Below are 15,992 nucleotides of genomic sequence, written 5' to 3' on the forward strand. Positions count from 1 at the left end.
TCTGTAGTACTTAAATTTCAAGTACAAATCAAGTACTGTAAAATACAGGTACTTAAATATTACAAAAATTTGTAAGTAACACAATAGTACTGAATATCAAAAGTAGATTTCCAGTACTACAGATTTGTGGTACATAAATAGTACATAAATAGTACCTATGCAAAAGTAGCTGTGTACCATTATACGATCCCCAAAAAAATTGGGGTCGTATAAAAACTGACAAAATCAAACGCTTTCAATCAAAGTAATTCTATTACCTTCATAAAGTGTGATTGGTACTGACATCATCATTTAAACCTTAGTCGACTCATCATCACAGAAAAAAACCGACTTTCTTCTTTTTCTCTTTTTTTCTTTAATTCTTTGTATAGTATCAAATGTTTAATGTTCGTTTTATATGCATGCTCATATCATTTCTATTGTATATATACTCATACATTGTTATATATTTTAGTTATCAGAAAACTTCCAGTTGTGATTTACTTGTGTCTCATCAAATTTCCTTAGATTCAGCAAATAAAATATGTTTAAACTTATAATACAATTGTATCACTATTCTTTCCTATCACCGATTAATATTTGTATTATGATAATTTTTATAATCCAGTTATACATATAATGCGACCTAAAACATGCTATTTTAAATCTAAATACAGCGGTAAAAATTTATCGATGTTTTTCACATTTTATTTTATTTCAATCCACCTTCTGACATTTTATTTATTTTTGTTCTTCTATTTCCGAACGCAATCTTTTCACTGGTGATGGACAATCACCTGCTCATTGCTGCTGTTTGAATCATCCTCGTGTTGTAAGTCTTCTTTACAACATTGACCATCATTTACCTGTTGACTTTGTTGATTTATATTTTCCTCAATATTTAACAATACCTTGTCTGGCTGACATTTTCCCTGATTTATTTTTTTGATGTATAGTAACCAGGTTTTCAACGCCTCAAAAGAATTTGACAAATCCATGTTAGTATAAAACTGATACTTGTATGATTTTTTTTCTAAAACGGTTTTTAATACAGTATCTATCTTAAACATATTTATATCTTGTATATAGTGCCACATTAAAGCTACGCACAAGACATGTTCCCCTCTTTTTCGAAAGAAATCTGCTTTGTAATTGTTTATACCATAACAAGCCGCACGAAATGCAGATTTAATATTCAGTTTTTTATGTTCAACATTTCCTAAAATCCTCTGCACTAGATTAGAATTGCCATACATACATGTTTCTTTTAACAGTTTCTTTATGTCAATGTGCCTATAATAGCCTGCCTCTAGAAAGTACAGTATATATTCAAACTTGTTCTCCTCAAATAATTTATTCACAACGACTGATAAATAAGGTTCTTTATCATTTTCCAATTGCAACAAATAGTTTACAATCAATAGGTAATTTTCGTAATCTTCTTTCGTTATACTGAGACCCTCGAAGTTAGGTGGAAATGCCCGACATACCTGAACAAATGCTTCTGTTGTGTCAAGGTTTTCATTGTTTACCTCATGAAATATATACTTCACATGATAGATTTTACCTTGTTGACAACAGGTTATTAAAACTTCATTGATTGGAATTTGATCAAGAGGAAGGTTTAGAAGAATCCAGGTCATGACATTGTTACCTATTGTTTTCTTCTTACAAACTGTACTCACAAATTTGCTTATATCAATGAAACTTTTGTCAATTTTATCCATTTCTTTCCACAACAGACTCAAACATGCAACTGATTGATCATTGTTGAAATCTCTCGGTTTAACTGTGAATAGTGTTGAAGTGCATGCGTCGATCATTGTTTTATTCATGTCCAAAGCATAGAAATATTTACTTAATATCTTAATTGTTTCAATTTCAGCATCTTTACAGGCTTTGTTCAGAATCATCTGTTTATCAAATGAACAGGAACTCTTTTTTTTAAGAAACCAATTCACAAGAAAATATTTTTTCTGTTCGAGAGATTTGTTCATCATTTCTATCATATCTTCTGTTTTTAGACTGTTCAAGTATTGTTCAAGTAAAGAACAAACAAAAGTATCTACCTCATTCCTATCGGTATATTTGATATCAATGCTTATTAATTTTATAACACCTGTTACAACATCCGATCCTTTTAATTTAAATGTTGCAAGAATCCAATTTAACATGCCCAAAAATTTATTTACCCTTTTTTTCGAAGGATCCATGTTAATATCAAATGTTAAATGAAATTCTTTACTACATGCTATCATAAATAATGTTCCTCCGACAATATCCAATGATGATTGTCCAAAGGCCTGAAATACACGCTTTGCTACATCAACCCGCTCATCTTGAAATGCTAACATAAATAATTTCTTTGAATCAATAGAAACATGTAGATGACAGTTTTCATGAATCCACAACAATAACTCAAAGCGTTTTCTTTCATACCCAATATTTACTATTTCCTCCATGTGTAACACTTCCTTATCCTCTGTACTTTGCCAGATGGAGTTTACTATTTCCAATATTGTAGTAGAACATTTAGCAGTATAGTGTTCAAAAAAACATTTTAAAACTTCCCTCTTATCTAAACTGTCTATGTCAATCTTATTCATGATGTCTTCTAATATATCTGATTTTTTAGTATCTAAAGCTGAATGTATAATGGCATACACATCTAGTCTACTTGTATCAACGTTCTGAACAAACCATTCTATAATTATGAACCTTTTGGCAGAGCATGCTTGTTGACATATAACTTTCAAATCGAACTGTTCAAATCCAAATTTTTCAACAATGTATATTACTATTTTTAAATTTTTATCTTTAACTTTAACTTCAACATACACTTCACAAATATAATTTTCTGATTTCTTACATGCTGCAACAAGAGCTGACTGAATGTCTAAATGTGCAAAGTTGCTGCTTTCGATTATAAGTTTAACCAAATAGACCTGTCCATTATGGCAAGCCAAAGTCAATATATCTGTATTATTTAAACAGACTGGAAGGAAAGCATCAGACATATAATCAGGAATATAATGTTTCTGTATAACTGACTTAACAATAGGAATCAATTCTTTGGAAGTGGTGTCAATTGGTTTAAGAAAATTAAATAATTCTTGATTAAAATGAATTCTCCAAAGAAAACCCTTATCTACAAATGCTTGAAGACAGGAAACTTTATCAAATGATTTACATCTAGATGCAACATACTCCACTGTATCAAACATCTGGTACTTGCAAGCAGTTTTTAAGATAAAGTTAGGATTATCTAATTCCTGGTCTTTAAATGTTTCTATCATCCATTTCAGAGGTTCAAAAGATAATGATGGCAATCCCAGAACTGTTTCTTTATATTCTAGAACATTATGTATCCATTCATCCCTATATATCATATTGAAAAATAAATTGATATCAAATGGAGTCTGATTGTATTTTGAAAGTAAGAACTTCAATACAGGTGTATTAACAACTTCATATGCTTTCCATATACATATTGTAAGAAAAACACATGTTCCATTGTCATAACCTTCTCCAAATGTGAATTTGGAATGTATGTGTGGTATATGAGTTAGTATTATACCTTGATCAAGTAAAACAGGTATTTTGATTTCTTCTACTATGTCCAATGTGGCTTTAACACTTCTTACATCTTTAGTCGCACAAATCTCATAAAACGATGAATTTAAAGCAGATTTCATGTAAGCAATAGTTAAATGATTACTGCTGGTTTTTATTAATGTTTTTAATGTCTTCAATGCAAAGTTAAATATGTCTAACTGACTTTCTGATATGGCTAATGTGAGAAGTAAGTCAGCAAAATAAATATCTTTGTTCTTTATGAGTGAGAGATAACTATAAAAAATATTAATTTCACTAGATTTGATCATATTTTCCATGTGTTTATCTTTGTTATCTTCATTTTCTAAAGCCTCTGATAAACAAGGCAGTAGGAGACTATATTCTTGTTGGAATATTTCAGTATTACATAAGTTTTGTATAAAATGATTAGATCCACTAATCCTACTCTCTTCTATGTCATGTATGTAAAAATCCACTAATCTATTGGCTAATAGTTTATAGCTGTTTGTTGGAAATCTCAATACTACCTCTCCCTCTTTCTCTTGGTACGATTCTGGTTTTACCATCTTCATAAAAAATGACCAGCTGATTAAAGGTATGATTTTGTCTATATGTTCATCGTCAATCTGAGCAAAAGATAAGATAACACTCTCCTGGAGTGTTGGATGGTGTAATTTGTAAGATCTTTGGTTTGGGATATTTACTAAATAACTGCTTTTAAGATCCTTAACTGCATCTAATATGTGGCATTTTTTCATTTCTATTTCTTCTCCATAGATTGCATCAATTATGTTTAGAACCTCTTTAACACAAGTCTTATCTTCAGGGTAAATACAGTTTTCATTTATTGCTGTGTAGACCATTACTGCATACTGAATCATAAACTTCCTGTGATCCTCACCTTTACGTCTTATAGCATTCATTTCTTCTAACATGGCTTCTGTTGGCCTGTCAAAAAATTTGCTTCCATGCTTAAAATATTTGTCGTTATGGACAAATTGATACACTACTAGAGGAAATCCTTTGACTGGATTCTCACATATAATATTCCAAACTTCATCACTCTTTAAGATAAGATCACCGTTACAGTCTACATATCCTTTTCTTTCTATAAAGTCTGATTTATGAACTGTTTTCATGTATTTTGTGAGAATAGCACTTTTTTCCTTAGAGTTTAGTGAATAATTTTTGGAACTAAGATCAATAAGATCATACTGGAATAATCTATGACTGTCAAAGACTTCTTGACACTGACGTTTGACTGTATCTCTGATTGTTATAATGACTTTGATATTACCTTTACATACATATGCATGAACTTTGTCTAGAATTGGTGTATCTTTTTCTCTATTGTAAATACAATTTGTTTCTCCAAAAATGTCATCAAGTAGAAGCACCAAATTATCTGCTCTATTGTCCATATTTTCTTTTTTATTGCTCATATTATCCCATTCTGCCAATGTTAGCTTTATACATTTGAGTGACTTATTTTCAGTACAAAACATATGTAAGACATGACGACCAATCCGACTTTTTCCAGTACCTGCATATCCTGTTATCAACAAGACTCCATTCTGTTTCAGTAGTAATAAGCCATCCGTCACTGCCTTAGTAGCCAAAAATGTACCCTCTCTCACATCTTCTTCAATAAGAGCTTTTGTATCTTCTAAAATATATTTAAACAGATAATGATATGAATCAGTTTAAATCATACAATAATCATCTATCAATGTTTAAAGCATATACAAGTATAAAGTAAAATACCAAAAATAATAAAAGAAAAAGAAAATTTAAAATGGAAAGTCCCTTATTACGGTAAGTTAACTATCAATGCTTAAATATTACGATAATCCAGACCACTATCAATGGTTATATTACATAAAAGTTAATATGAAAATTTAACTAGAGGCTCTAAAGAGCTTGTGTCGCTCACCTTGGTCTATGTGCATATCAAACAAAGGTCACAAATGGATTCATGACAAAATTGTATTTTGGTGATGGTGATGTGTTTGAAGTTCTTACTTTACTGAACGATTTTGCTTCTTACAATTATATCTATAATGAACTTTGCCCATTAGTAACAGAGAACTATATTTGGTAAAAATTTACATAAATTTACCAAATTAATGAAAATTGTTAAAAATTGACCAGAAAGGGCAATAACTCCTTAAGGGGTCAATTGACCATTTAGGGCATGTTGACTTATTTGTAGATCTTACTTTGCTGAACATTATTGCTGTTTACAGTTTATCGCTATCTATAATAGTATTCAAGATAACCAAAAACGGCAAAATTTCTTTAAAAATTACCAATTGGAGGGCAGCAACCCAACAACCAGTTGTCCAATTTATCTGAAAAATTCAGGGCAGATAAATATTGACTTGATTTACAATTTAACTTCATGTCAGATTTGCTCTAAATGCTTTGGTTATAAGCCAAAAACTGCATTTTACCCCTATGTTCTATTTTTAGCCGTGGCGGCCATCTTGGTTGAATGGCCAGGTCATCGGACACATTTTTCAAACTAGATACCCCAAAGATGATTGTGGCCTAGTAGTTTCAGTGGAGATTTTGTAAAAGATTACTTAGATTTATGAAAAATGGTTAAAAATTGACTATAAAGGGCAATAACTCCTAAAAGGGTCAACTGACCATTTCGATCATGTTGACTTATTTGTAAATCTAACTTTGCTGAACGTTATTGATGTTTACAGTTTATCTCTATCTATAATAATATTCAAGATAATAACCAAATACAGCAAAATTTCCTCAAAATTACCAATTCAGGGGCAGCAACCCAACAACCAATTGACCGATTCATCTGAAAATTTCAGAGCAGATAGATCTTGACCTGATAAACATTTTTACCCCATGTCAGATTTCCTCAAAATGCTTTGGTTTTTGAGTTATAAGCCAAAAACTGCATTTTACCCCTAAGTTCTTTTTTTAGCCTTGGCGGCCATCTTGGTTGGTTGACCAAGTCACACCACACATTTTTTAAACTAGATACCCCAAAGATGATTGTGGCCAAGTAAGGATTAATTTGGCCCAGTAGTTTCAGTGGAGAAGATTTTTGTAAAAGATTACTTTAATTTACGAAAAATGGTTAAAAATTGAATATAAAGGGCAATAACTCCTAAACGGGTCAACTGACCATTTTGGCCATGTTGACTTATTTGTAAATCTAACTTTGCTGAACATTATTGCTGTTTACAGTTTATCTCTATCTATAATAATATTCAAGATAATAACCAAATACAGCAAAATTTCCTCAAAATTACCAATTCAGGGGCAGCAACCCAACAACCAATTGACCGATTCATCTGAAAATTTCAGAGCAGATAGATCTTGACCTGATAAACATTTTTACCCCATGTCAGATTTCCTCAAAATGCTTTGGTTTTTGAGTTATAAGCCAAAAACTGCATTTTACCCCTAAGTTCTTTTTTTAGCCTTGGCGGCCATCTTGGTTGGTTGACCAAGTCACACCACACATTTTTTAAACTAGATACCCCAAAGATGATTGTGGCCAAGTAAGGATTAATTTGGCCCAGTAGTTTCAGTGGAGAAGATTTTTGTAAAAGATTACTTTAATTTACGAAAAATGGTTAAAAATTGAATATAAAGGGCAATAACTCCTAAACGGGTCAACTGACCATTTTGGTCATGTTGACTTATTTGTAAATCTAACTTTGCTGAACATTATTGCTGTTTACAGTTTATCTCTATCTATAATAATATTCAAGATAATAACCAAAAACAGCAAAATTTCCTCAAAATTACCAATTCAGGGGCAGCAACCCAACAACCGATTGACCGATTCATCTGAAAATTTCAGGGCAGATAGATCTTGACCTGATAAACATTTTTGCCCCGTCAGATTTGCTGTAAATGCTTTGGTTTTTGAGTTATAAGCCAAAAACTGCATTTTACCCCTATGTTCTATTTTTAGCCGTGGCGGCCATCTTGGTTGGTTGACCGGGTCACGCCACACATTTTTTAAACTAGATACCCAAATGATGATTGTGGCCAAGTTTGGTTTGATTTGGCCCAGTAGTTTCAGAGGAGAAGATTTTTGTAAAAGCTAACGCCGGACGACGACGGACGACGGACGCCGGACGCAAAGTGATGAGAAAAGCTCACTTGGCCCTTTGGGCCAGGTGAGCTAAAAAAAATAGATGTTAAACGGGCACTAGCTGTCAATTAAATTTTTGTATATATATATCGTAGCTAGTACCCCTTTAAAGCAAATTGTTAATATGATTCAGGACAGTTTGATGGACAGACACATGACATGATAAATATAATTTTTCCTTGCTAAGGTAAAATCTGCATAAAAAGAAAATGAATGAGGGCACTACAATCTGACAATTTAATAGGAGGGGTTGGTATTGGCTAGATTTAACTGATAAGTTTTGTGTGTTTCATTAACTATAAATTTACTCAACTATAGATGCAAATTAAATCTCTCATGCAAACTTGACCGTAGATACTTTTTGTGTATTGTAAAACACATGCCATAAATAGAGAAAATAATGAGCTGTGCCATCAGCAGATGATATGCCCTTTATATCAACTAGATGGTTTTTAACCAATTTTCAAACAATAAAGTTTTAAAACTCCCCAATTTCATTTCAGAAATATATATATATATCTATAACTTCTATTGGCATGTTTTTACTTATTATCCGAAATACTGGAAAATTCCCCTTTTTTTAAATGAATGAAGTCCCCAAACTCATTAACACAAAATTAGAATTTGTTTTTAATATAAAGGGAACCTATGTCAAAATATAAATATAATTCACCAAAATTTCATGAAACTTATTGTCGGAAAACTGGAAAGTCCACTATTTTTAGGAATAAACTCCCATTACTCGGAAACGTACAACATAAAATTAATGAAATTAAAAGGGAGCAAATATCAATAGATATAAACAATTCACCAAAGTCTCATGAAAAAGACTGAAAGTGTGTTTGAGTTATCGTTTCAACATCGTAACGACAGATATACGGCTGGAACAAGAATATACTATAATATGATCCGTGAGAGGACGTAAAAAAAGTGTCATATAATATCCTATGGATTAACAAACAATAAATACTTACCCTCAAGTCTTCTTTGATTACCTCCACCTGGAAAATAGAAAACAGCATTAATTGGTCTATATTACCTACTTAACTTATGATAACAATCGGTTTAAAAGCTACCTTCATTTTTTTTTAACAATATACAACATATTAATGAATACCTCAGGGACATTTATAATTGACATATACCCTTCTTCATCATTTGTTCTTTACTAAATCGGTAAGTCTGTTTAGACAATTGGTACAGAGAGGCGGAATATATAAAAGGGATCTTCAATCTCATACGTCGAATACAAACTGACAACTTTAACGTCATGGAAAAAAACGAATAAAGACCAAAACACAATCAACCTCTATCAAACACAACATAGACAAGAGTGCACACGCTGAAATGTCTCGCCTTCTATATTAATCATTGATATTATGTTGATAGTCCTAAGTATAAAGCTTTATTACAACTGTCTCATTAACTTAACATTAACCAAAATAACTAAACAAAGACCAATGAACCATGAAAATGAGGTCAAGGTCAGATGAACCATGCCAGGCAGACATGTACAGCTAACAATGCTTCTATACAATATATATAGTTGACCTATTAATTATAGTTTAAGAAAAATTGACCAAAACACAAAAAATTAACACTGTGCAATGAACCGTGAAAATGAGGTCATGGTCAAAAGAAACCTGCCCTACTGACATAAAGATCATAAAATATTTCCATACACCAAATATAGTTGACCTATGGCATATAGTATTAGATAAATAGACCAAAACTCAAAAACTTAACTTTGACCACTGAACCATGAAAATGAGGTCAAGGTCACATGACATCTGCCCGCTAGACATGTACACCTTACAATCATTCCATACAACAAATACAGTAGACCTATTGCATATAGTATGAAAAAAACAGACCAAAACACAAAAATTTAACTATAACCACTGAACCATGAAAATGAGGTCAAGGTCAGATGACACCTGCCAGTTGGACATGTACACCTTACAGTCCTTCCATACACCGAATATACAAGCCCTATTGCTTATAGTATCTGAGATACGGACTTGACCACCAAAACTTAACCTTGTTCACTGATCCATGAAATGAGGTCGAGGTCAAGTGAAAACTGTCTGACAGACATGAGGACCTTGCAAGGTACGCACATATCAAATATAGTTATCCTATTACTTATAATAAGAGAGAATTCAACATTACAAAAAATCTGAACTTTTTTTTCAAGTGGTCACTGAACCATGAAAATGAGGTCAAGGACATTGGACATGTGACTGACGGAAACTTCGTAACATGAGGCATCTATATACAAAGTATGAAGCATCCAGGTCTTCCACCTTCTAAAATATAAAGCTTTTAAGAAGTTAGCTAACACCGCCGCCGTAGCCGCCGTAGCCGCCGCCGCCGCCGGATCACTATCCCTATGTCGAGCTTTCTGCAACAAAAGTTGCAGGCTCGACAAAAACTATAGACTGAGTAAGAAGAACCCAACCAGAACTGGGGTGATCTCAGGTGCTCAAGAAGGGTCAAAAGGTCCTACTTCACATGTGACACCCATCGTGTTACTTTTTTGATTTTGATGATACATTATATGTCCGATTCAGTGATGTCAAATTCAAGAAAAGAGAACAAATGTTTTACAGATATTCCATAACAGTCGAACAATTCACAATGGGTTCATTAAAAAAATTTGAAGAGATGGTTTCAATTTCACAACATGGAACTCTTGGTGTAACATACAGCTTCCTTGCAATCATTGTAAGCAGAAACTCTATAAACCAGAAAAGTATGATAGGAATCCCAAGCTCCACAATAGTGTTTTACCTGGAATATGTATATTCTAAATGAAGGCTCTGCTGGAATGTTGCTACATAGAAATGGTAAACTCACAATTTGAATGTTAAAACCATAACTTGTGTTGTACAGTTTTGTTCTTAACTTACTTTCATTGTAAATCTAAACAACAACAGAATACTGAACCAATATTTGCTGACATGCCATTAGTATCATAGCAACAGATCTGAACAACAACTGAATATGTAACATAAAATATTATCCCCTATAAAATAGTGTCCTTTGTAAAAATTTCATTAAAAATAGTGTACTTGTCCATGAGATTTTGTCAACTCCTATTGGACAACATTTCACTGTGAAATACTGTCCATGAAAATATTTATAAAATTAAAAACAGTACACATGAGCATGAAGCATGCACATTTGTAGATCTATAACTAAAATTATTTTGTAAAGTTATACATATCAAACTAATATTTGTTTTAACAAAAGATTTGTATATAACTTTATATACACATCCTCATTTTGACATATATATATATTTAGCTATATATGTAGTTTAATAGCCAATAATACTTTTTAGATGGTTAAGAGATTAAAGAATAGACAACTTTCCAGTTTGATGCATTTCCGTCAAAAACTTTTGTTTTAGTGAACATCATTTGTGAGTTTAGGGGTGTCGTCACTTCCGTTCCAATGTTGAGCGAGTAGTGGGAAAACTATAAAGCTATATTGCAGGAATTATTCGGCAAATTGAATTCTCATTATTGTCTTTCAGCACTGCTGTCATTAGGGAAATGTTATTAAGTACCTACAGAACAAATATTATTTCTATTTTATCTTGCACAATGACGATCATTTAATTTAACTTAAAAACGCTTAATAAACGTTTATAGTTCAGGGATACAGGCGATCCCCTCTATCTGGTAAATGACGTCAGAAAGGCGCGCATAATTGAGTTTTTTTCCGATGACAGACAGGCGAGAGTCTCGAAAATGGCATATTGTCTTACATGTGTTTCATTGTACTGCATTAAACTATACAAGAGTGCACACGCTGAAATGTCTCATTTTCTTTACTTTATGTTGATAGCCCTTAATATAAAGCTTTACTACAACTATCAAATAAACTTAACATGATCCCAAACCAGATGCTCCACAGGGCGCAGCTTGATACGACCGAGTTTGGGCAAGTTTGAACACAGCATTCAAGCTTGATACAGCTCTGAATTTGAATTGTGATTAAATAGTTGACACATAAAAGGTTTCTGTCACAGAATGCATGTGGTCTAAGAATTGAAAAAAATAAATTGGACATTAACCTAGCTATAATGGTCAAATATCCAAAATCTAAATACATGGTTAGATTCAGCATATCAAAGAACCCCAAGAATTAAATGTTTGATGAAATCAAATGAAGTTCAATTTTGGACCCTTTGAAACTCAATGTGGACCAATTTGATAAAGGGGCCCAAATATCAAAATCTAAATATATGGTTAGACTCAGCATATAAAAGAACCCCGTCTATTCAATTTTTTGTTGAAATTAAACAACGTTTAATTTTGGACCCTGATTTGGGTCAACTTGAAAGATGTCCATAATAAAAAATCTAAGTACATGTTTAGATTCAGCATATATAAAAAAAACCCAACAATTTAATTTTTGTTAAAATCAAACAAAGTTTAATTTGACCCTTTTGGCCCTTAATTCCTAAACTGTTGAGACCAAAAATCCCAAAATCAGTCCTAGACTTCTGTTTGTGGTCATAAACCTTGTGTTTAAATTTCATAGATTTCTAATTACTTATACTAAAGTTTTTGTGCAAAAACCAAGAAAAATGCTCATTTGTGGCCCAATTTGGCCCCTAATTTCTAAACTGGCCCGAGAACACAGTTATTTCGTAGTGCATTTCTTTTAAACTGAAAAAATCGCACCTGCTCTTTCTCAAAAAGATTTTTACAGTGAAGTGTACTATTAGTGAGACAAATAACATCAAAACTATAGAAACTTCTACCAGCTCTAACTCAAAATATTGACAATTCTGTGTTAAGGGGTTGTGAAATTCAGTTTGACAGCTTCAGACGTGATAAAATTTGACCTTTTTGAACTGGACCAAATTACTACTTAATATAAAGATTCAGCACCCAAATTTTTTTGACATGTAATTATGTCCCCTACTTAATATTTCATGCATTTAATATCAAGAAATAAATTGGGTAAGTGTATCAAATAAAACATGCAAGTTATACACAATTTACACTAGGGACTATATTCGTAGACAACGAAAACCAAAGGACGATAACTGTGTCCTTGGACCTAATAGGACAGAAAGACTTGACCAATCTTTATAACACTTTGCATAACCTTATTTTAGGCAATTATGAGATAGTTTGTCAAGTTTCATGGCCATATGGCATATGTTAGAGAAACTAGGGTCATTTAAGTATTGACATTTGGATGTTTATTTTTGACGTATAAATCAAATATCTTCAACAGCCAAGATTTCGGCCTAAAAATTTGAAATTTTGCAAACATTTGCTTTTTAAATGCTCTTGAATATTATATATTAAGTATTAAAAGCATCTGAACAGTCATTTTATTTATCAGATGTATTGTAATTATTCCAATCAAATTTATATCAGCCTATGCCTGAAAATAGGGATTTTCCAATTCAGGGAAGCCTTATATAAATATGCATTTTTCTCAGCCAATTTGAAGTTTTTAAAGTTTTTTAAGCCTAAATTATTCTTTCATATTAACCATGATATTGGGGTCAAACTCTAATTTCGCATTAAAATTAGAAAGATCATATGACTGCAAAATGATAACTAAGTTTCAAGTTGATTGAACTTCAACTTCATCAAAAACTTCCTTGACCAAAAACATTAACCTGAAGTGGTAAAGACGTACCATTGAATGAACAAACAAACGAAAAAAACAGACAGACAGACAGACTGAAAAACATAATGCCCCTACATAGGGCATAAAACCAAAAACTTCACATTTGGCAATGAACTGTAACTAGAGGCTCTTAAGAGCCTGTGTCGCTCACCTTGGTCTATATGTGCAGATTAAACAAAAAGGACACAGATGGATACATAACAAAATAGTGTTTTGGTGATGGTGATGTGTTTGAAGTTCTTACTTTCCTGAATATTCTTGCTACTAACAACTATCTCTATCTCTAATGAACTTTGCCCATTAGTAACAGAGGAAATTATTTTGTAAAAACTTACAAAAATTTACCAAATTAATGAAAATTGTTAAAAATTGACTATAAAGGGCAAAAACTCCTTAAGGGGTCAACTAGATTGATCTTGACCTGATAAACATTTTCAACCCATGTCAGATTTCCTCAAAATGCTTTGGTTTTTGAGTTATAAGCCAAAAACTGCATTTTACCCCTATGTTCTATTTTTAGCCGTGGCGGCCATCTTTGTTGGTTGACCAGGTCACGCTACACATTTTTTTTAACTAGATACCCCAAAGATGATTGTGGCCAAGTTTGGATTAATTTGGCCCAGTAGTTTCAGAGGAGAAGATTTTTGTAAAAGATTACTTTAATTTACGAAAAATGGTTAAAAATTGACTATAAAGGGCAATAACTCCAAAACGGGTCAACTGACCATTTTGGTCATTTGACTTATTTGTAAATCTAACTTTGCTGAACATTATTGCTGTTTACAGTTTATCTCTATCTATAATAGTATTCAAGATAATAACCAAAAAACGGCAAAATTACGAATTGGGGGCAGCAACCCAACAACCGAATGTCCAATTCATCTGAAAATTTCAGGGCAGATAGACATTGACTTGATAAACAATTTAACCCCTTGTCAGATTTACTCTCTAAATGCTATGGGTTCGAGTTATAAGCCAAAATCTACATTTTACCCCTATGTTCTATTTTTAGCCATGGCGGCCATCTTTGTTGGTTGGTTTGATCACCGGACACATTTTTTAAACTATATACCCCAATGATAATTATGGCCAAGTTTGGTTAAATTTGGCCCTGTAGTTTCAGAGGAGATTAAAAAAGATTACAAAATATTATGAAAAATTGGTAAAAAATTACTATAAAGGGCAATAACTCCTTAAGGGGTCAATTGACTCCCTTGGTCATGTTGACTCATTTGTAGATCTTACTTTGTTGAACATTATTGCTGTTCACAGTTTATCTCTCTCTATAATAGTATTCAAGATAATAACCAAAAACAATAAATTTCATTAAAATTACCAATTCAGGGGCAGCAACCCAACAACCGGTTGTCCGATTCATCTGAAAAAAGATAGATCTTCACTTGATAAACAATTGTACTCCATCAGATTTGCTCTTAATGCTTCGGTGTCAGAGTTATAAGCCAAATCTACATTTTACCCCTTTGTTGTATTTTTAGCCATGGCGGTTATCTTGGTTGGTTGGCCGGGTCACTGGGCACACTTTGTGAACTAGATACCCCAATGATGATTGTGGCCAAGTTTATATTAATTTGGCCCAGTATTTTCAGAGGAGAAGATTTTTGTAAAAGATTACTAAGATTTACGAAAAATGGTTAAAAATTGACTATAAAGGGCAATAACTCCTAAAGGGGTCAACTGACCATTTCGGTCTTGTTGAATTATTTGTAAATCTTACTTTGCTGAACATTATTGCTGTTTACAGTTTATCTTTCTCTATAATAGTATTCAATATAATAACCAAAAACAATAAATTTCATTAAAATTACCAATTCAGGGGCGGCAACCCAACAACCGGTTGTCCGATTCATCTGAAAATTTCAGAGCAGATAGATCTTCACTTGATAAACAATTGTACTCCATCAGATTTGCTCTTAATGCTTCGGTGTCAGAGTAATAAGCCAAATCTACATTTTACCCCTTTGTTGTATTTTTAGCCATGGCGGTTATCTTGGTTGGTTGGCCGGGTCACTGGGCACACTTTGTGAACTAGATACCCCAATGATGATTGTAGCCAAGTTTAGTTAAATTTAGCCCAGTAGTTTCAGATGAGAAGATTTTTGTAAAAGTTAAGGACGACGGACGACGGCCGCCAAGTGATGAGAAAAGCTCACTTGGCCCTATGGGCCAGGTGAGCTAAAAATGAGGTCAAGGTCAAATAAAGCAAACAAGACTAACATGTACATCGTAAAATATTGTCATACACCAAATATAGTTGATCATTTGCATACAATACTAGTGATATAAAAACAGACCAAAACAATAAACTTAATTTTTAACCATTGAACTTCAAAAATGAGGTCAACGTCACATGACACTGCCAGTTGGGCATGTACATCTTCCAATCATTCCATACACTATAATAGTAGACCTATTGCTTATAGTATCTGAATAAACAGCTGCGCCATGAGCCCATGATACGCCGACGTCTGGTGTGGAAGTATAATGCAATAATCATATATAGTTTCTGAAAAAGTTTTAAGCAATAACCATATATTGTTTTTGAGATACGGCGGAACATGTGAACCCCCCCCCCCCCCACTCTTTTTTTTTTTTTACAAAAAACTAAATATCACTAACT

The 15,992-nt window shown here is 32.6% G+C and overlaps 1 protein-coding gene across 1 annotated transcript in view; it reads right to left on the reverse strand.

Moving 5' to 3' along the window:
• Nucleotides 1-696: 696 nt before the first annotated feature.
• The window catches only part of LOC139528613 (uncharacterized), a 46,201-nt gene continuing 30,905 nt past the window's right edge, over nucleotides 697-15,992 (reverse strand). The window contains exons 5-6 of the mRNA XM_071324648.1: nucleotides 8,665-8,691; nucleotides 697-5,221 (exon numbers count right to left, since the gene is read on the reverse strand). Of these exons, the coding sequence (XP_071180749.1) occupies nucleotides 756-5,221; nucleotides 8,665-8,691 (4,493 nt within the window). The 3' untranslated portion in view covers nucleotides 697-755. The remainder of the gene's footprint in view (nucleotides 5,222-8,664; nucleotides 8,692-15,992) is intronic.

The sequence above is a fragment of the Mytilus edulis genome, chromosome 6 (assembly GCF_963676685.1).
Source record: "Mytilus edulis chromosome 6, xbMytEdul2.2, whole genome shotgun sequence".
Taxonomy (NCBI): domain Eukaryota; kingdom Metazoa; phylum Mollusca; class Bivalvia; order Mytilida; family Mytilidae; genus Mytilus; species Mytilus edulis.